This window comes from Micromys minutus, assembly GCF_963924665.1.
Source record: "Micromys minutus genome assembly, chromosome: 30".
NCBI classification, from domain to species: domain Eukaryota; kingdom Metazoa; phylum Chordata; class Mammalia; order Rodentia; family Muridae; genus Micromys; species Micromys minutus.
The window spans coordinates 28,286,610-28,309,391 of NC_137965.1; the positions used below are offsets into that span (position 1 = coordinate 28,286,610).

Sequence of the window (22,782 nt, forward strand, 5' to 3'; positions counted from 1 at the left end):
GGTTGTAAGCTTAGTTTCTGGGAGGTCCTAGGGTTCTAGGTTAGCTGCTACTATTTGTCTTCCTATGAGGTTGTCATCCCCTTGAGCTCTGTCAATCTCTTCCCTTACTCTTGCATATAGGTTTATGTCCTCAGTCAAATTGTTGGCTGTAAATATATGCATTTACCTCAGTTAGATGTTGGCAGAATTTCTTAAAAGATAGCCATGCTATTCTCCTGAATGCAACCATAACATGGTATCAGTAATAGATTCAAGGTTTGGTGCCTGCTCATGGGATAAATCCCAAGTTGGGCTGGTCACTAGATGTCCTTTCCTTCAATGTCTATTCCAGTTTTATCTCTATTTATTTTAGTCAGAAACAATTCTGGGACAAAAATTCTGAAAGTAGGTTAATGACCCCTTCCCTCCACTAAGGACCCTATCTATTGACTATAGGTTGTCTCCTCAGGTTTCATCTCCACACTGTTAGGAATCTCAGCTGAGGTTATCACCATTGAGTCCTGGGAACCTCTCACTTTCCAATTTTCTGGAATTTTCTATAGGTTTCCCCTGCCACCACCCCATGCAGCTGCATATTTCCAAGCATTCTCCTGATGTCCCTGGGCTAATCTCCTGTTTCTGCCCATATCTTATCTTGCCCTCATTCCCTCTCTTTCTTCTTTCTCTCATTCAAGTACCTCCCAACTTTTATACCTCATGGTTATTTAGCTCCTCCTAAGTGGAATTGAAAATCCTCACTTGTTCCTTCCTTCTTGTTAAACTTCTTAAGGTCTGTTGTTTGAAAATTTTTCTTCTGTGGCTTTGTTGATAATATACTCTGTGCCTTGGAGCTGAAAAGCTTCTTTTTCTTCTATTCTTATTACTCTTAGGTTTTGTCTTTTCCAAGTGACACAGTTTTGTGTATGTTTTGTGCCAGTACCTTTATAGGTTTTATACTTTCTTTGATCAATGTAACAATTACTTCAATTGTTTCTTCTATGGATTATACTTTCTCTTCATTCTCCTGTGTTTTGTTGGTGATGCTTTCCTTTAAAGTTCATGTTCATCCAATTATATGTTCCATCTCCAGTATTCTCTCAATTTATCTTTACTGCATCTATTTCCATTTGCAGGTCTTGGACTGTTTTAATAATTTTAGTAATTTTGTTCACTGTCCTCTCTTGTTGAAGCCTGGCTGCATTGTTCAAACATCCCAAGACCCAAAACGAATATCGCAGAAAGTACAGAGAATGTTTGAGAAACTTGAAAAGTCTCCAAAGTCTGTTGTGGCTGCCATTAGTGGATCCTGCTTGGGCAGAGGACTTGAGCGCTATAGTGTGCCAATACATAATATCAAGAAAAGACAAAAAAAAAAAAAAATAGTATTAGGTGTCCCTAAAGTGTTGCTAGGGATCTTACAGGGAGCCAAAGGTACCTAAGACTGCCCAAAATTGTGGGTGTGCCTATAGCATTTGACAAGATGCTGACTGGTAGAGAAATTTGTGCAGACAGAGGAAAGAAACTGGAACTGGTTGACCAGTTAGGAACAGCTGGGACTAAGAATAAAATCTCCAGAGGAAAGGACAATTGAATACCAGAAAAAGTTGAAGTTAATTTTGCCCAAGGCCTGGCTGACTAGAAGGTTTCTGCAAAGCAAACAAAGGCCTGATGGAAAAGCTGACACCTGTATACCAGGATTATCCCATTTGTCAGGCAACAGATTTACAAAGCAATAGAAGTTAAAGTGAAGATGCAGACTGAAGACCTTTATCCTGCACCTTTGAAAGTAATTGATGCTGTGAAGGCTGGACTTGAGAAGAAAATGAAGCTGGTTATCTCACCAAAATTTGGAGAGCTTACATTGACCAAACATTAAGGGCCTTGATGGGGCTTTATAACGGCAAGGTCATGTGCAAGAATAATAAATTTAGAGCACCACAAAAAAAAAAAATGTTCAGCAGCTAACCATCCTTGGCCCATGGCTAATGGAATCCGGCATTGTTCATGTCTCTCTGGATAAGGAATGGAAAATTCTTTTTAAAGACATGACAGTGACTCATCTGGACCAGAAAGAACAGCAACTGTTCGAAGGACTGAAAACTCTTTTTTTTTTTTGACTTTTTTTAAAATTTTTTACTTTTTCCTTTTTTTTCTTTCTTAAAACTTTTTTTTTTTTAAGATGGATACATATACAGATTTTAAAAGGCATTTTGGCATAACATTATATGAATATTTTTATCAGTAGTTAATTCTTTTAGAGGTTTGATAGCATGCATTGAAATCCCTCTAGTTATCATAAGCATAAAGTACATGTAGGACAGAATATAACATGGAAACAGATTTCTTGTTGTGTATAGATTAAGCATAATAATCTGTGAATTCCATAAATTACCACAAGGCTATTATCTTACCTCTTGGATTATTAATGATTCGAGGTCCAGGTGTACCACACTTTGAGAGAGTGCTATACATTTATTTTTTCCCTAAGAAGGACTGAGACATTTTTGGAGGTGGGGCCTTTGTTTTTCTTGAGCTTCATACAGCCTGTTTGTTGTTTCTGGGGTATTCAGAGCTTTCTGGGGTTAGGATCCAATTATCTCTGACCATATATTATGTCTGTTTTGTGTGTGTGTGTGTGTGTGTGTGTGTGTGTGTGACTGGATTACCTCACGCAGGATAGCATTCTCTAGATGCATCCATTTTCTCAGGCATTTCATAAAGTCATTGTTTCTGATAGCTGAGTAGTACTCTATTGTGTAAATATACCACAATTTTTGTATCCATTCATTTACTGAAGAACATCTGGGTTCTTTCCAGCTTCTGGCTATTATAAATAGGGCTGCTATTAACATTGTGGTGCATGTGCCCTTGCTGTATGTTGGAGCATAGACATCACAGTTAGTGGGCTGGGTGGGTCAGGGTCAGTAGCAAGTGTTCAAAGGACTGTATAAAAAAGTCAAGAAGAAAGCTCTCATGTTACTCAAAAGTGATTTTATCTTCAGCAACTTCATTGGGCATCTGGATTACAAGGGCTTTGAGAAGGCTGACATGTGATTGAAGCTATTTTTTAGGAACTCGGTGTTAAGCACAAAGTGTTAAAGAAAGTGGAAGACATGGCTCTAGAACATCATATCTTTACCAGCAATACATCTCTCCCAATCGATCAAATTGCTGCTGTCAGCAAAAGTCCTGAGAAGGTGGTGGGCATGTACTACTTCTCTCCTGTGGACAAGATGCAGCTTCTAGAAATCATGACAACTGACAAAACCTCCAAGGACACAATGGCCTCTGTGGTAGCTGTGGGTCTCCAGAAGGACAAAGTCATCATTGTCCTCAAGGGTTGACCTGACTTTTACACCACCAGGTGTCTTGCTCCCATAATGTCTGAAGTTATGTGAATCCTCCAGGAAGAAGTTGACCCTAAGGAGCTGGATGCCTGGACCACAGGCTTTGGCATCCTTGTGGGTTCTTCCACTCTGGCAGATGAAGTAGATGTGGATGTAGCACAGCACATAGCAGAAAAGCTAGTCAAAGCCTTCGGGGAGCAATTTTGAGGTGGCAGCATAGAACTACTAAAGCAGATGGTCACCTAGGCCTTCTAGGGTCACAAGTCTTGTAAGGGCATTTACATCAATCAGGATGGCTTAAAGAATGAGACTTTGAATTCTGAAATGGATAGTACCTTGGCAAACTTGAGGCTACCTGCCAAGCCCAAGGTCTCTGCTGATGAATACATCAAATACAGCGTGATAACGAAGTTCGTGAATGAGGCAGTCCTGTCACTAAAGGAAGGAATCCTAGTACACCTACACAGGGAGACATTGGAGCAGTGTTTGGGCTTGGCTTTCCCCCTTGTCTCAGAGGGCCCTTCTGCTTTGTGGATCTGTGTGGTTCTCAGAAGGGAGTGGGCCATTTCAGGAAGTATGAGTCTGCCTACAGATCATAGTTTACCTCATGTTGGCTGCTCCTCTACCATGCTAACAGCTCTAGGAAGAAGTTCTACCACTGAGCAGGCCCTCCCATCCTGCTCCTCCATGCAATAACCAAGATCAGGAAGCAGGAGAAAGACCGAGGCTAGTCTCAGTTACTCTTCCATTCTAGTACCTTCATGCCTGGCCCTCTCTTCCTCCTTGCGGTTATGAATTAAGTGCTTTTACTTCATGTTAGAGGGTGAGCCCCACTTTGCTTCTTTTTAAAGGCCCTGTCTGAGACCAAAATCAGAAACTTAGAGTAACCCAGAATACAGGTGTCTTCTGGGAGACCAGTGGGGCCTGACATCCTGAGGGCATTTTTGCACCAAGCTAAACACAGGATAACAATAAAGTCCGGACTATCAGCATATATATTGTCTATTTAATTAGACTATTAATTGACTAGCAAGCTTGTTTATAAGGTGTTTTTTATTTTTATTTTTTATTAGTTACTCTGTATTTACATTTGAGATAGTATCCCTTCATTCCACCCTGCTCCCATCCCCCATTCCCCTCTACCTACTTCAGGAAGGTGCACTCCTAATCACCCTCTCTACCCCATTGCTGTGGCATTCTCCTACATTGGGAAAACCTGCCCTCCCTGAACGAAAGCCTTTTCTCACACTGATACTAGACACTGATATCTTCAGCTACATATGCAACTAGATTAATAGGTCTCTCAATGTGTGCTCAAAACCTGTTGTTTTAGTCCATGGCAGTTTTAGAGGGTTTGGTTGGTTGATAATGTTGTTCTTCCTATGAGGTTGCAACCCCTTTCAGACCATTCAGTCCTTTCTTTTGCACCTTTATTGGAGTCCCCATGTTTAGTCTGATGTTTAGTTGCAAGAATACTCATTTATATCTATATGACTCTGAAAGAGTCCCTGAAGAGGCATCTCTATTTGGTTCCTGCCAGTAAGTAATTCTTGGCATCAGCAATAGTGCTTGGATTTGGTGGCTGCATATATGGTGGATCCCTGGGTGAGCTAGCCTCTGAATGATCTTTTCTTCAATTCTTGTTCCTTTATTTGACCTGTATTTCCTCCCGTGAGTGTTGCGTTCTCCCTTCTAAGAAGGACTGAGGCATTCTCACTTTGACCTTCCTTCTTTTTGAGCTTCATAAGGCCTTTGAATTGTTTCTTTTGTATTCAGAGCTTTCTGGGGCTAGTATTTGCTTATCAGTGACTGCATATTATGGTTTTCTTGTTTGTTTGTTAGCTTGCTTGCTTGCTTGGTTGGTTTTGTTTATTTTTGTTTGTTTTGGTTTTCTGTTTTTATTTTTATTGTTTTTGTGACTGGGTTACCTCATTCAGAATGGTAGTCTCTAGTTCCAACCAATTTCCTAGGAATTTCATGAAGTCATTTTTTCTAATAGTTGAGCAGTACTCCATTGTGTAAATGTACCACATTTTCTGTATCCATTCCTCTGTTGAAGGACATCTGGGTTCTTTCCAGCTTCTGGCTCTTATAAATGAGGCTGCTATAAGCATGGTGGAGCATGTGTCTTTGTTATATGTTGGAGTATCTTTGAGTATACACCCAGGAGTGGAATAGCTGAGTCTTTAGGTAGTACTATGTTCATTTTTTTCTGAGGAACTGCCAGACTGATTTCCAGAGTTGTTGTGTGAACTTACAACCCCACCAACAGTGCAAGAATATAGCAGAGGACAACATCGTTTGATCAATGGGAGCATAGCCTTTTGGTCCACTAAATATGTCTTTTCCCAGTGAACGGGAAATCCAAGGCACTGAAATGAAGAGAGTGGTTGGTTGGGGAGCCCCTTCATGGCAAAAAGTGGAGGGGAATGGGTGATGGTAGTGAGAGGAAAGGAAATAACATTTGAAATGGAAATAGAGAGAATATCCAATTAAAAAAAGAAAGAAAACTTCAAATAACAACAGCAACAAAAAACAAAGTAAAAATACAACTTTCTTATAAAGGAGAATGCAAGAGCTGAATGATAATTAAAGGGTAACTTCCTAGGGAACAAGTTATAAAGAGAATCTATAGTAAATGTAGTACACAAATTGAGCTTTGGTTTGAATTGCTGTCAGATTTGTTAAGAATTGCCTTAGTAGCCAGCAGTAATAATTCAGGTCATACTGAGAGAACTATGAATCAAACATTTAATCAACACTCAGTTGATATGTGAAATATATATGCCAAAAAGTGGTCTTGTTGGGACAGGCCATGTATGGAATGTTTATCTGAGGAAATCAATATATAAGAATGAGTATTGATTATTAGAGATGTAATATTTTATATAATAATGAGGAGGGTTGGACATGTGAAATGCAGATTCCTTGATATACAGTAGGACCTCATATGTTAGTTTTATATTTGTCTTTAAACTTGCTATATATTCAGCACTGAGGTCATCATTGTCCCAAACATCTGTCACTATTTCAAGTTATGTAAAAATTTTGAGATATTTGACATTTGGTTGGACTGAAATCATTAGTTACAAACCTGTGACCATTTATATACTCTTCTTTATATACTATATTATCTGCTCACTTAATCCTTATCACATGAGGAGTAGAAAAGCTCTCATTACCCTGACCTTGCTGTTATTCTTTTCTGCCATGATAGTCTTGAATCTGTGTAAAAACATGGAAAAATAATACTTCAAATAATATTTCTCCCATTTAAGTGATCTATATAAGCTCCTTCCTCAGAACCAATACTATAGTAAGCAATGCAAATATAAAATAATTAATTCATTCTTGGGAAACTCACATGACCATGAGCTGATATATTTATGAAATTTTCTTACAGTAGTGATATATTTATAAGACTATATATATATGTAATGTATATTTGTATCTATTCCTACTAAGCATTCAAACAACATTTTACTGTAAAAGAATTAGTAACTGTATTGTTAAGATGTGTGTTTTTTACTCTAATATATCAATTGGAGGACACAAAGTGAAATAAGTTATATTAAAAAGATCAATAAAATATATGATAAATAAATAAGATAATTAGATATATGACAGATGATAGATTGATAAATAGATGATAGATAGAGATAGATGGAAGGATAGATAGATAGATAGATAGATAGATAGATAGATAGATAGATAGTGAGATGTTATATGTTTGTGGAAAGTTGGTTGCAGACCAAAATCATAGTCTTTCAGAAACTTTCCTCATTTGGTGGCTTTTAAAGATTTCTGTTTCCTCTTTACCAATCAACCCTGAGCACTGTTTGGTAATGTGTAGTGGACTTACGAGTTTGGATTAATCATCCCAATACTACATTTCAGTTGAATTTGTATCACTTTAATAACTTGAATCTGTGGCAATGAGATGTTTCCTTGATTAAGGCTGGGAACAAGAGTTATGTTTATGTATGAGCATAACTATTTAGAATGCTTTGCTGTTAAGTTGTGAAGAGGTCCAACACCAGTGGTTGACGGGTTCTAGAGAGAAGGTGAGGAGTAAGTAAATAAGAAATGAGTCAGGCAAGATGAGCAACAGAATCTTGTAAATTTCCATGACTAGCAGTCATAGTGCTTTTTATTTATATAGAATTTAGTAAGCAGAAAGGGATTAAAGTTGATAAAACATAGAATGTATCTTTTCTCTTCTAAGACACATGTTTTAACTTCCTCTTTGTCATATACATGCCATCTTTAATAAACAGTGATGGAACACAGTTATCCTTTACAAAGATGAATGTGGTTATAAGTTTAGTCATCATTAATAAGCCACTATAGAACAGAGTTGTCTTTTGTAATATTTTTTCTCATCAATTCCAAAAACCAAAATTTTAAGGATCTAGAAGCATATTTTGACAACCTATTCCCACGCAGGCAACTTTTGTAGTTTCAATTTGTGAAACCAAAAATCTCTAAGAAAGCCTGGAATGATGCCCTATTCCAAGCATTTTATTATCTACAGTTATTAGTCAGATAACCAACAGTCATTAGGGTCCAAAAATCTACAAACCAAAGGTGCTACAGTTATTATTCCACCTCTGCTATAATATGAAACTTAAATTTTATATCATATTATAATTTATTTCTTTGTCTAACCTTGGTATTCTTTTGTTTCTTGATCATTAGATACCACAGTGACACTGGATGATCAAACATTTCTAAGAAAGATGTATCCTGATACTTTCTTTGTTGATCATTCTTTCACAGCAATAATTGTCCCTTGGTTAAGGGCAGAGATAATTCTAACAAGTTTACACTTGTTGCTTTATCTTTTCCATGAGGTGCATAGCATATGTTGCATCCAATCTTCTAATTATACAGGAGTATATACTAGAAAGAGCCTTGTAATAAGATCTGCTGACAACTCATCTAGCACAACATATCTTATTAATTATTTTAAGTTTTCTTTGTACTGATTATCTTGCCCTGAGTAAATACAGAGGCAGAACTTCCAAAAGTATCTCGGAGTCACCCATCACAGGGAGATCTCTGCCATATTCACGTGTACAGAGTTTTCTAAAAACAGGAGGGTAGTATCATCAAGACAGAGCTGCAAAAAATCACAAGCAATATTCTTAAGAGAAGACATACTTGATACATCAGAAATATCCCATCGATCCCATATCCTCATATTGTACAGATAAAAAATTTTCCGATCTGCCACCAGGAACAGCGGAAATCCAGGGACACAGGCCTAGTGAGACAGTGCTCCAGGTAGCCAAGTAGCCAGGAAACAGAAAAGTATCTGTTGAGCGCACGGAAACTGTGCCACCCTCCAGGGTTGGTTCAGGGAAGCAGATACCCTGCCTTGGCCTGTCTGTTTCCAGCTGGCGGCCCATTCATGCAGAACAGGCTCTTGAGCCATTTGCCACCAGGAACAGCAGAGATCCAGGGACACAGTCCTGGTGAGTAGCCATGTAGCCGGGGAACAGAAAAGTATCTGCTGAGCATGCAGAAGCTGTGCCCCGGCCCCGACTGGTTCAGAGGAGTAGGAACTCTGCTTCGGAGTTGTGTGTTTCCAGACGGCAGCCCGTGCATGCAGAACAGGCGCTCAGGCCATCTGCCACCAGGAACCGCGGATAGGTCTATGAGAAACAAAGATAATGATACAAAGGATCATCAAAACCAAGAATTTGTTCCTTGAGGAAAAGTAACAAGTGAAATTAACTAAAAGGCACAAAGACAGGATCCAAATTAACAAAATCAGAAATGAAAAGAGAGACCTAACAACAGAAAGCAAGAAAAGTAAATATATATATATATATATATGTATGTATATATTTATCAGAATCAACTATAAAATCTACTCTACTAAACTGGAAAAATGTAGATGAAATACATGATTTTCTAGACAGAAAATATGGAACGAAGATAAATCAAGACCAGGCAAACTATGTAAACAGCCCCATAACCAATAACAAAAGAAATAGACATTAAAAACAACTGAACTATAAAAAGCCCATGTTTAGATTACTTTAGTGAGGAATTCTACCAGGACATTGAAGAAGACCTAATACCAATATTCCTCAAAACAGAAAAAGGAGAAAAACTACATAATTCATTCTATGAAGCCACAGATACACTGATACCTAAATCACACAAAGACCCAAGAAAACAACTCCATACAGATTTCACTTATGAATATCAATGCAACAATACTCAATAATATTTCCAAAAACTGAATTAAAGAACACACTAAAATGATCATTCATCGTGACCAAGGCTTCATCCCATGGATGCAGGAATGGTTGAATATATGAAAATCTATTAATTTCATACACTATATAAACAAACTCAATGAAAAAAGTCACATACTCATCTCATTAGATGCTAAAAGAACACCCTTTCGTGTTAAAAGTCTTGGAAATATCAGAAATCCATGTCCCCAAACCCCCAAAAAACGATATGAAAGGTCCCAGCCAATTGTGGGTAGTGCTATCCCTCAGTTCGATAAGAAGTAAATAGCACTCCTCTGTTACTTCTGTATAAATATCTGCTTCCTTGTTTCTTTTCTGTTTGAGTTTCTTCCAGGCTTTTTTTAAGGGTGAACAACAATGGTAACTAACTAAGGCAAGATCCACATTCAAGATACAATACAGTACATTTATATTTTTGAGGCTGGTTCAGAAAGAAAATATCCATGTATCATAGGGAGCATTACATCAATTCAAGAAGAAATTAAAATTAATTAAATTTAAAAGCATATATCACATGACTTAATCAAGAAATAGAGGTGGAAATGGAGGGGAGAGGGAAATTTCTGGTAGAGAGCCAGGAGGGTGATCAGTCCTGGAAGTTGTAATGAGATGGACAGATGACACCTGAGCACTGGTAACCAGCTATGGGCCAAAATCTAGGATAAAATAGAAAGGGTTAGCTTTAGTTATGATCTAGTCAGAGTAAAGTTTAGCTTTATGGCAGATGACATGATAGTGTACATAAGCAACCCCCTAAATTCCACCAGAGAACTCCTACCACTGATCAACAACTTCAGCAATGTGGCTGAATATAAAATTTACTCAAACAATTCAATAGTCTCCTTCCTTTATACAAATGATAAACAGACAAAAATATTAGGGAAACAAAACCCTTAACAATCGTCCCAAATTGTATAAAATAACTTGGTGTAACTCTTACAAAGCAAGTGACATATCTTTTGACTAGAACTTCAATTCCCTGAATAAAGAAGTGGAAGAAGAATTCAGAAGATGAAGAGTTTCCCATGTTCATAGATTCATAGAATAAGCATAATAAAAATGACCATCTTTCCATAGCAACCTATAAATTCAATTCAATCCCCATCAAAATTCCAACACTGTTATTCACAGACACAGAAAGAGTAAATCTCAACTTTGTATAGAAAAACAAAGAAACAAACAAAAACAGAATAGAAAAAAAAATATTGCAGCAATGGAAGAATTTCCATTGGAATCACCATTCCTCGTCCCAGCTGATACTACAAAACAATTGTGATAAAAACCACATGGCATTTGTACAGAGACAAATAAGTATATCAATGGAACAAAATCAGAAATGCAGAAGTAAACATACCCAGCTGTGTATATTTGATATTTGACAAAGAAACCAAAGCACCTACAGTGGAAAAAATAAAACAACTTCAATAAATATATGGTCTAAATAAAATAAAATATATCCACATCTATCACCTTGCACAAAGCTGAAGCTCAAGTGAATCAATGACTTCAACATAATATGCTATACACTGAATCTAACAGAAGAGAAAATTGTAAACTTAGAATGGGGGAATAAAATAATTACAGGAGGCTGAAGGAAGGAGGTTCTGAATAGGAGCTGCAGAGAAAGCAAAAAGTGGACCAGGATCAGGTATGGGAGCAGAAACAGGAGAGAAGCCCAGAGGGTCTGGATGGAAACTTACATCCTCTGGGGATGGAAGGTGAGAGAACCCTCTAGATTGTTCCAGAGAACTAGGAGGTGAGAGAATCTCAGGAGTCAAGGGGGTGTTCATACCCAACAGTGGTGAGAGGGAACTTGAAGAGTCCACCCCCAGTAGATAAACAAGATCTCAGGTAGAAGGACATGGTTACAAACCCATAGTCAAAATTTCTGAAACAGAATTGTTTCTGTCTAAAAGAACTACAAAAACATGTAGAAGACACTGACAGGCCCAACTTGGAATCCACTTCAAAGGAAGAGGCACCAAGGCCTGATAATATTACTGATACTATGATGTTCTTACAGAAAGGAGTGCAGCATGACTGCCCACGGAGAGCCCTATCAGTATCTGAGTGAAGAAGATGTAGATACTTACACCCAACTATTGGACTGAAGTTGGGGATCCCTATGGTTGAATTAAAATAAGGATTGAAGAAACTGAAGGAGAGGGTAACTGCATGGGAAGACCTATAGTCTCAACTACCCCTGACCCATGAGATATCCTAGAGACTGAGACACCAACAACACAGCCTATGCTTTTTGGTCTGAGGCTTGAGGTACATACACAGCAGAGGACTGCCTGGTCTGGCCCCAGTGGGAGAAGATGCACCTAATCCTTGATAGACTTTGGGCCCTGGGGAGTGGGGAAGCCTAGTGAGGCATGGAGATTGGAAGCATCCTCTCAGGAAAGACTGAGGAAGAATGATAAAATTATAAAAAGAAGGATTTTAGCAGTTTAATGTTCCTAAATCAGGCAGAGTAAAAATATCTATCAAATTCAAAGGCAAATTAAATCAATAAGATGAAAAGAAAGAATTTATATCAAATAAAGATACGAAAATCCAACATGATCCATATATAGGACTACTAATTCTTAGACTGGAAACAGAGGAGGCTCAGAGAGCAGAAATGATTTTCAAAACAAAACAAAACAAATACAATTACAAAAAGAAAGAAAATCTAACAGAATTCAATGCATATTATAATTTTATAGCACATGTTTACATGCTTAGAAAGATATAGGGAATGAAATAAAACCTTTTATGATGTTATTAAAATGAAAGCTCAATTTGGTTTTGCAACTATATTTTGTGAGACTTGTTTATTTCTAGAATGCATTTTGTCTCTGATATAATTAAATGTATTCTCATGTGGTCTCAACAAGATAATGTAACACTTGGGGGCAAATATGAAGCCAAGGAGTGCTGTGCTGGAAGCCAAGATAGAGAATATTTCTGTAGCAACCATGAGTTTCCCCTTAGTGCTGTGGTAGACGGGAAGAAAGGTAACCCAGACACAAAAGAACACAAGCAAGCTGAATGACAGAAATTTAGATTCATTGAATGTATCAGGCAGAGTTCTAGACAAAAAGGCCATGGTGTAACCCCCAAGTGCCAAGAAGCAGTGGTATCCAAGGACACAATGGAAGACAACAGATGAACCCTTGTTGCAAAAGGTGATGATGTGTCCATGTTCTGTATAAACATCTTGGTCGATGAATGGAGGAGAAACTGCCATCCAAATTCCACAAAAAACAACTTGGATCAGGGTGCAGATAGGAATTATGTAGTTTGGGGCCCTTGATATCATCAGCCACCTTATCATTCTCCCTGGAAAAGTGGCCTTGAATGCAATGATCACAGTAATAGCTTTGGCCAACACAGTGGCAAGAGCAATAGTGAATGCAACTCCAAATGTGGTCTGCTGCAGGATGCAGGTGTTTTTGTTAGGCTGGCCAATGAAAGTCAAAGAACAAAGAAAACAGAAGGTAAGTGTGATGAGCAAAATGTAACTGAGGGCTTGGTTGTTGGCCTTGACAATAGGAGTGTCTTTGTATTTCACAAAGATGCCAATAACGAAGACTGTGAGTGTAGATAAGCACAGTGCTATGCTTGCAAGAGCCATTCCTAAGGGTTCTTCATAGGCCAGAAAGCTCACAGCTTTCTGCAGGCAACGGTTCTTCTCTGTATTTGCATAATGGCTGTCTAGACACCTCACGCACTGATCCACATCTAGACAGAAATATAGGTTATCATGAGATCATGAGTCCAAGCTGAGTTGATCCCTCTATTTGGGAGACATTGATCAATACCTGGACTGTTACTTATGTTACATTTCATTACTTTCTCTGTGACAAAATAACCTCCATTTCTTCCCTCAGTTTTTCCTCCAGACTTAGTATGTTCTCTCTCTTCTCTCCTCTCTCTGTCTCTCTCTCCCCCCAATATCTTTCTCCCCCTACTGTCTCCTGCCTCCATCCTTGTCTATCTGCCCCCCCATTTTACTTTGCAATGACCAGTGAGTCTATTTATTTTTACCAGTATGTATATTTTGGGGATGGACCATAAGTAGACATTCTTTTCTACACTGCCCAAATAATGTCATGTTTCCCTTTATCCTGAAAGTTACTTCCAGGATCTTCATCAATGATCCATCTTCATCGTAGTTATTTAAATTGAAGTAAACTAATGCTTTTTCTCTCTTTACTTGTAACTTTTCTCTGACTTTTCTGACATTGATATATCCCTTTTGAAAGTACCTAGAATAGTACGTTATATGGAAGAAATGTAAATTTATTTCATAACATTTGAGAAAAGGATCTATTTCACATAAATAGAAAATTATCACAAGAGTTGAATGAGTTTAGAAAACACTTTTATCACACTCTGCTCTTTTAAGTTTTTAAATTTGATTGTTTACATAAACTTTATGTACCTATATTTATGTGCTACATTATCAGTATGTCCAAATGTCTCTAACTTTCTCGTGTGAATTGTTCACTAGACTTTTAATTTTACTTTATTAATAATATCAATATTATTTTAGTAATAATAAAATATCTCAACTATAAGGGGTATTACATTATTGTACAATTTTCACTCAACAATATTTTAAAATTTGCAGGGTTTTGCAATACTTTGGGCCATGTAGTGATGTATGTAGAGTTATTAAACACAACACCTGTCAGATTGGTCTTGAGTGACGCAGTTATTATTCATATACAGAATACATTATCAAACTGATTTTGCAACACACATGAATTTATACATACACACGCAAACCCCCACAATACATAAATATATATGTATTTGTATACATATATATATGTATATTTATATGAGTATACAGTTTATTACTACATGCATGATATATGTAGATTTTTTTGGCTAAAATTGATAGTAAGTTTTACTATTAAAGAAGAATGGTATTTATAAAAGTGAGTATGCAAACTTCACAAGAATCAAGAGCCTCTGAAAACTGAAAAATCTGTATTATCCTAAAACATCATAACTCTAGACATATAAATTTATAGCTGTGACAGCATGAACACAGTAGGTGCATGCTCATGCCTGACACATAATCATCATGGATGAAAGATTAATATGAAGCCCCATTCTTACCCGAGGAACTAGATTAATTTCTTTTTTATTATTGGATATATTATATATTTACATTTCAAATGTTATCCTCCTCCCTGCCACACATCTTCAATCCCTGTTCTCCTACTTCAGTGAGGATGCTTTCTCTCCCATCTACCAACTGCCACCTCAAAACACTAGCATTCCTCTTCATAGCACCAAGGGTTTCTCTTCCTATTTCTGCCAGAAAATGCCATCCTCTGCTACATCTGCAGCTGTAGCCATGGGTCCCTCAATGCCTACTATTTGGTATGAGGTGAAATTTCAGGGTTGTTTTGATTTGCCTTTCCCAATGACTAAGGATGTTGAGCATTTATTTAGGTGCATCTTCTACCATTTGATATTCTTTAGTTGAGAATTCTTTTTGTAGTTCTGAACCCCATATTTTATAGCATCGTTTTTTTCTCTGGAGTATAATTCCTTGAGTACTTTGTATATATGAGATATTATCCTTCTACTGGATATAGGATTAGTACAAATCATTTCCCAAAATGTTGACTGTCATTTTGTCCTATTGAAAGTGCCCTTTGCCTTAGAAAAGTTTTGCTATTTTATGAGGTCTTATTTGTCGATTCTTGACTTTAGAGCATAACCATTGGTGTTCTGTTCTGTTCCCCTGTACCTATGTGTTTGAGACTCTTACAAACTTGGTCTTAGTTTCACTTTATCTACTATGTCAAGGTCCTTGATAAACTTGGACATGAGTTTTTTACAAAGAGATAAGAATGCATCAATTTGCATTGTTCTACATCTTAATCTCCAGTTGAAATGGCACCATTCATTGAAATTGTTTTCTTTTTTCTTTCTTTCTTTTTTTTTTTTTTTTTTCTTTTGAGGCTTCTTTGTCAAAGATAAAGTAAAGGTATGTTTGTGGGATCATTTCTTTGTCTTTGATTCCTTTCTTTTCTTTCTCTACACTTATAAGCTTTTACCACAAAAGCCTGACAACTTGAAATCTACTCCTGTTATCTATATAAAAGTGAGTGAGAAGAACCGATTCTCCCAAAGTTGTTCTCTGACTTCCAAATTCTATTCCATTGATCTACCTGCCTGTCTCTGCACCAATACCATGCAGTTTTTATCACATATGCTCTGTAATGCAGTTTAAGATTGGGGATGTATTTTCTTCCAAAATTTCTTTTATTGTTGACAATGGTTTTGGCTGTCATGAGTTTTTTGTTATTCCAAGTGAAGTCTGAAATAGCTCTTTCTAACTCTATGAAGAATTGAGTTGAAATTTTGTTGGTGATTGCACTGAATCTAGAGAATACTTTCAGCAAGATGGCCAATTTCACTATACTAATACTTCCACTCTATGAGCATTACAGATATCATCTTCTGAGATCTGCAATTTCTTTCTTCAGAGACTTGAGCTTCTTTTCATACTTATCTTTCACTTCTTTGGTTAGAGTGATACCAAGGCATTTTTTTAAAATTATTTTTGACTATTGAGAAGGGAAATGTTTCCCTAATTTTTTTCTAAACCTGTCTATCCTTTGAGAAGAGGAAGGCTACTAATTTGTTTGCATTAATTTTATATACCACCACTTTGCTGAAAGTATTTATGTGGTGGAAAAGTTCTGTGGTAAAATCTTTGGTAACTTAAGTATACTATCATGCCACCTGCAAAGAGTGATATTTTTACTTCTTCTTTTCCAACTTTTATCATGTAGAACTCCTTTTTTTATCTAATTGCTATGGCTAGGACTTCAAGTGTCATATTGAATAGGTAGGGAAAGAGTAAACAGTCGTGTCTAATATCTGATTTTAGTGGGATTTCTTCAAATTTTTCTCTATTTAGTTTGATTTTCCTTACTTGTTTGCTATATATTGCTTTTGCCATGTTATATATGGGTCTTGAATTCCTTATTTTCTATGTCTTATATAATGAAGGGTTGCTGAATTTTGTCAAAATGCTTTCTCAGCATTTAATGAGGTGATCCTGTGGTTTCTTCTTCAAGTTCCATTTTATACTGGATTATGTTAATGGATTTCAGTATATCAAAATATCCCTGAATCCCTGGAATGTAGATTGCTTGATCATGATGGATGATCATGTTGATATGTTCTTGGATTCAGTATGCAAAAATTTTATTGAAGATTTTTGCATTGATATTTATAAGGGAAATTAGTGTGAAGATCTTTCTTGAGTTTTTATGTGGTTTATAAATTAGCATAATTCTGATTTCATAGAACAAATTGGGTAGTGTTCCTTCTCTTTTTATTCTGTAGAATACTTTGAAAAATATTGGTATTATGTTTTCTCTGGAGGTATGATAAAATTATTCATTAAACCCATTTGGTCCTGAGCTTCTTGTGCTTGGGAGAATTTTAACAACTGATTCTATTTCTTTATGAATTATGTAGGTATTTAGAATTTTAACCTTATCCTGATTATTTTTGGCACATGTATCTCTCTAGAAAATTGTCCTCCATTCCATCCAGATTTTCCAGTTTTGTGGAGTGTAGGCTTTTGTAGCAGGATATGATAGCTTTTTAAATTTCCTCAGTTTCGTTTGTTAAGTCTCCATTCTTAAAAATCTGTGACCAATTGAAAGTTTAGATTTCTCGGTCTCACATTCAAACATATTTGACTAGGACAAGTTGGAATGGAAGTCAACTGTACTATAATAGAATCTGACAAAAGTAAATACAACTGAGATACTTTTAGTAGGGATAGAAATATGTAATATTATTTATAAATTCGTGTTGAAATTGCCATAATTGTGGTCATTACCTATTCTTCTAGGTGCAAATTATATATTCTATAACTTTTTATGTTGTTTTGAGATTATAGTTGCAAATAATAGTTTTACTACATATAGCTTGACAATATAAAAGGAATCATAAACATCTATGCAAAGGACAAACATGTGAAGTAAGAAATTAGGGAAAAGATACCCTTCACAATAGTAGCAAAAAATATGAAATACTTTGGTGTGACTCTAACTAAGCAAGTGAAGGACCAGTATGACAAGAACTTAAAACCTCTAGAGAAGGAAATTGAGGAAGATCTCAGAAAATGGAAAGATCTCCCATGCTCTTGGAATGGAAGGATCAACATCGTAAAAATGGGCATCTTACCAAAAGCAATCTATAGATTCAATGCAATTCCCATAAAAATACCAACCCAATTCTTCATTGAGTTGGAAAGAGCAATGTGCAATTTCATCTGGAATAACAAAAGACCTAGAATAGTGAAATCCATCCTCAACAGCAAGAAACCATCTGTGGGAATCACTATCCCTGTCCTCAAGCTATATTACAAGGCAACTGTGCTGAAAACTGCATGGTATTGGTACAGAGATAGGAACGTGGATTAATACAATAGAATACAAGATCCAGAAATGAGTCCTCACATATATGGTCACTTGATTTTTGACAAAGGTGCTGTAATCATTCAATGGAAAAAGGACAGCCTATTCAACAAATGGTGCTGGTCCAACTGGCACTCAACATGCAAAAGAATGAAAATAGACCCGTTCTTATCTCCTTGTACAAAGCTCAAGTGTAAGTGGATTAAAGATCTCCACATTAAACCAGATACACTGAAACTATTAGATGAGAAAGTAGGGAAAACCTTAGAACACATAGGCACAGGATAAAATTTCCTGAACAAAACACCAATGGCTCTAGCTCTAAGGTCAAAGATTAACAAATGGGACTTAATGAGATTGCAAAGTTTCTGTAAGGCTAAGGACATCGTCAAGAAAACAAAACGACAACCAACAGAATGGGAAAAGATCTTTACCAACACCACATCAGATAGAGGCCTAATATCCAAGGTGTACAAGGAACTCAAAAAGCTAGACACCAGAGAATCAAATAACCCTATTAAAAAATGGGGTACACAGCTAAACAAATCATTTTCAGTTGAGGAACACCGAATGGCCGAGAAACATCTGAGAAAGTGCTCGACATCCTTAGCCATCAGGGAAATGCAAATCAAAACAACCCTAAGATTCCACCTCACACCAGTCAGATTGGCCAAGATCCAAAACTCAGATGACAGCAGATGCTGGCGAGGCTGCGGAGAAAGAGGAACACTTCTCCACTGTTGGTGGGGTTGCAAGCTAATACAACCACTCTGGAAATCAGTCTGGCAATACCTCAGAAAATTGGACATAGTACCACCTGAACACCCAGTTATTCCACTTCTGGGCATTTACCCAAGAAACGGTACAACATACAGCAAAGACACATGCACCACAATGTTCATAGCAGCTCTATTTATAATAGCCAGAAGGTGGAAAGAACCCAAATGTCCTTCAGTAGATGAATGGATACAAAATTGTGGTACATTTACACAATAGAGTACTACTCAGCTATCAGAAACAATGACTTTATGAAATTCTTAAGAAATTGGTGCATCTAGAGAATATCATCCTGAATGAGATAATCCAGTCACAAAAGAACAGACATGATATGCAGTCACTGATAATTGGATACTAACCCCAGAAAGCTCTGAACACCCCAGAAACAACTCACAGACTGTGTGAAGTTCAAGAAAAGAAAAAGAGAGAGAAAAGAAAAAAAAAATATGTTTATTCCTTACACACCAAGAAAACTTTGACTAATTCGGAGTTACATCCTGTTTTACATATACTTTATGCTCATTGTAACTAGTAAGATCTTAATGCACACTCTTAAACCTTTAAAAAAAAAAGCCAAGCACTGGCAAAAATGTATTTGTATACTTTTATGCAAAAATGCTTAAAATTGGTACATTTTTCTTTGTTTTTTTAAAAAAGAGTTCTTCATTAAAAAATTTAAAATTTTAATTATAGTAGAAAGTAAATATGATGAGGACATCAAACAGAATTTTCTATTTTCTTCCTTGTATTGAAATGAGATAGAAATTGATGTAAGTTACAACTGCTAAGACATAAAATTAATAATTAGTTATGATTTATTCAAATTGACTTAGCATTAAGACTGATAATATAGAATAAGTGGTTTGTATTCAAATATTAGATATCTAACTTAAGGCAAGTTAGGTGACATTCTTGAATTAGTATATCCTAATATCTTCAGCATATATTGCTTTAGGTGTTATTCAGGGATTAAACATACCTTGCATGTCTTTGGCTAAGTTGATTCAGTTTTTTTTTAATTAATATTTTTATCTGTTTACATTTCAGAATTCACTCTCCTCTTTTGTCATCCCTTCCATAGATTCCCATCTCATTTCTTCTCCCCTTTGCCTCTCATAGGATGTTCCAACTTGGCATTGGCCTTCCCTTGGAACTCCTGTCTCCTTGAGGTACATACACTCCCACTGAAAAAAGACAAGATAATCCTCTGCTATATATGAATGCAAAGGTAAAGGTAATCAGATCAGCCTATCTATGCATCCCTGGTTTAAAGCTCAGTCTCTTGGGAAGTCCTAGGGATCAAAATTAGTTGGGTCAGGTGGTTTTCTATTGCTCTATGTTAGTAACCTAGTCCCTCTATTTGAGGCCCTATCTATTAGTTGGAGGTGGTTTCTTATGTTCCTCATGCCTACTGGAATATTTTAGCTAAGGTCACCCCTATTTAGTCCTGAGAGTCTCTCATATTCTAGGATTCTGGGGCTTTCTGGAGGTTCCCTGTCTTTGTGAGGGTTTTATTGCTGTGAACAGACACCACAATCAAGGCAACTTTTATAAAGTACAACATTTAATTGGGGCTGGCTTACAGGTTCAGAGGTTAAGTCCAGTATCAAAGCAGGAGCATGGCAGCATACAAGCAGGCATGGTTCATGAGAAGCTGGGAGTTCCACACCTTCTTCCAAAAAAAAAAAAAAAATGCCAGGAACAGACTGAGCATTTTCAGGCAGCTAGGAGGAGTGTCTCCAAGCCCACCCCCAGAGTGACACACTTCTTCCAGAAAGGCCACACCTTCTACTATTGCCACTCCATGGGCAAAGTATATGAAAACCATCACAGTCCCCCACTTCCAACCCCCAGAAGCTCGATAGTTCCATTCATTCTCCTGGACTTTTGTCATGTTTCCCCACTCCAATCCTAATTGTGTTGCCCTTTTCTCCTCCCCTCTGCCTCTTTCACCCAGATCTCTCTCTCTCAGTGTACCTCCTGTGATTATTTTGTTTGCTGCTGTAAGTGGGATTGAAGAATCCTCACTTGGAAATTTCCTCCTGTTAAACTTCTTACAGTCTGTGGGTTATTAAACTTCTTACACTCAGGAAGAGCTGTGATCCAGAGATGCAGGCCTGGTGAGACTGTGCTGCAAGTACCCAGGGAACAGAAAGGTCTGGGCCAAAAGCCTGGAAAGCACCCCCGCATTGGTTCAGGGGAGCAGGAACTCTGCTCTAGGGATTTGGTTTCCAACCAAAGGGCACATGCGTGCAGAAGAGAAGCTCAGGCCATCTGCCACCAGGGACAGAGAATATCCAGGGACACAGGCCTGGTGAGACTGTGCTTCGAGTAGCCGGGGTGCAGAGAGGTCTAGGCCGAGCACCTGGAAAGTGTGCCTTCCCCCACCCCCAATTGGTTCAGGGGAGCAGGGACTCTGTTGTATATGCTCCTAATACATAGCACCTATATTCATAAAAGGAACCTTACTAAAGCTCAAAAATACATTGCACCCCACAAAATAATAATGGAAGACCTCAATATCCCACTCTCAGCAATGGACAGAGCATGGAAAAGGAAACTGAACAAGAACACAGTAAAACTAGCAGAGGTTATGAACCATTTGGAATTAATAGTCATCTACAGAACAGATCAACCTAAAACAAAAGAATACACCTTCTTCTAAGCACTTCATGGGACCTTCTCCAAAATTGACCATATAATCGGTCACACAACAAGCCTCAATAGATATAAAAAGTTTGAAATACTCCAATGCACCCTATCAGATCACCATGGTCTAAGGTTGGTCTTTAATAACAACAAAGACAACAAAAATACCATATACACATGGAAACTAAACAATGCTCTATTAAACGATAGCATGGTCAAAGAAGAAATAATAAAAGAAATTAAGTATTCTCTAGAATTTAATGAAAATGAAAACACAGCATACCCAAATCATGGGATGCAATGAAAGCAGTACTGAGAGGAAAACTCATAGCTCTCAGTGCTTCCAAAAAGAAACTGGAGGGAGCATACACTAGAAACTTGACAGAACAGTTGAAAGCTCTAGAACAACAACAACAAAAAAAAAAAGCAGATACTCCCAAGAGGAGTAGACAGCAAGAAATAATCAAACCCAGAGCAGAAATTGCCCAAATAGAAACAAAAAGAACCATTCAAAGAATCAACAAAACCAAGAGCTGATTCTTTGAGAAAATTAACAAGAGTGATAACCCTTTGCCAGACTAACAAGATGGCAAAGAAAGAGTATCCAAATTAACAAAATCAGAAAGGAAAGTGAAGACATAACAACTGAAACAGGAAATTCAAGAGATCATCAGGTCCTACTACAAAAGCCTATACTCTCCCAAGCTGGAAAATCTGGAATAAATGGATGAATTCCTAGACAGATACCGGATACTAACATTAAACCAGGACAAGGTAAACAATATAAATAATCCCATAACACCTAAAGAAATAGAAGCAGTCATCAAAAACCTCCTAACAAAAAAAAAAAAGCCCAGGCCTATCTGGATTCAATGCAGACTTTTATCAGACATTTATTGATGACATAATACCAATACTCTCCAAAGTATTCCACAAAATAGAGTCAGATAGAACACTACCTAACTCATTTTTCAAGGCCACAATAACACTCATTCCTAAACCACTCAAAGACCCTACAATGAAAGAGAACTCCACACCAATCTCACTTATGAACATTGATGTGTAAATACTCAAAAAAAAAAAAAAAATCATCCAAACTGAATCCAAGAACACAGCAAAATGATTATTCACCATGATTGTGGAGAGCTACAAGGTGCCTCACCCTGAAGATTGCACTGGTTTCTGCCTTCTGCCTCCTTGATGGCAAATGCTCTCAGTAGTAAACAAGTTCCCATTTGGCTGTGCGTGTTCAGATTCCCTGTTTTCCCATTAAAGCAGCCTATCTGCAGGGCCCACATGGCTTAAGGG

At 37.1% G+C, this 22,782-nt stretch overlaps 1 protein-coding gene and 1 pseudogene across 2 annotated transcripts in view; one reads left to right on the forward strand and one right to left on the reverse strand.

Annotated features, from left to right (window-relative positions):
• Nucleotides 1-1,229: 1,229 nt before the first annotated feature.
• Nucleotides 1,230-1,944, forward strand: LOC308439938 (trifunctional enzyme subunit alpha, mitochondrial-like; annotated as a pseudogene). Its single transcript has one exon. The product of its transcript is annotated as a trifunctional enzyme subunit alpha, mitochondrial-like (transcript).
• Nucleotides 1,945-12,394: 10,450 nt separating this feature from the next.
• The window catches only part of LOC308439600 (vomeronasal type-2 receptor 116-like), a gene marked incomplete at both ends in the record, with an annotated part of 36,786 nt that continues 26,398 nt past the window's right edge, over nt 12,395-22,782 (reverse strand). Inside the window, 2 exon segments of the mRNA XM_080941478.1 lie at nt 12,395-12,415; nt 12,417-13,324. Coding sequence (XP_080797604.1) covers nt 12,395-12,415; nt 12,417-13,324 — 929 coding nt within the window.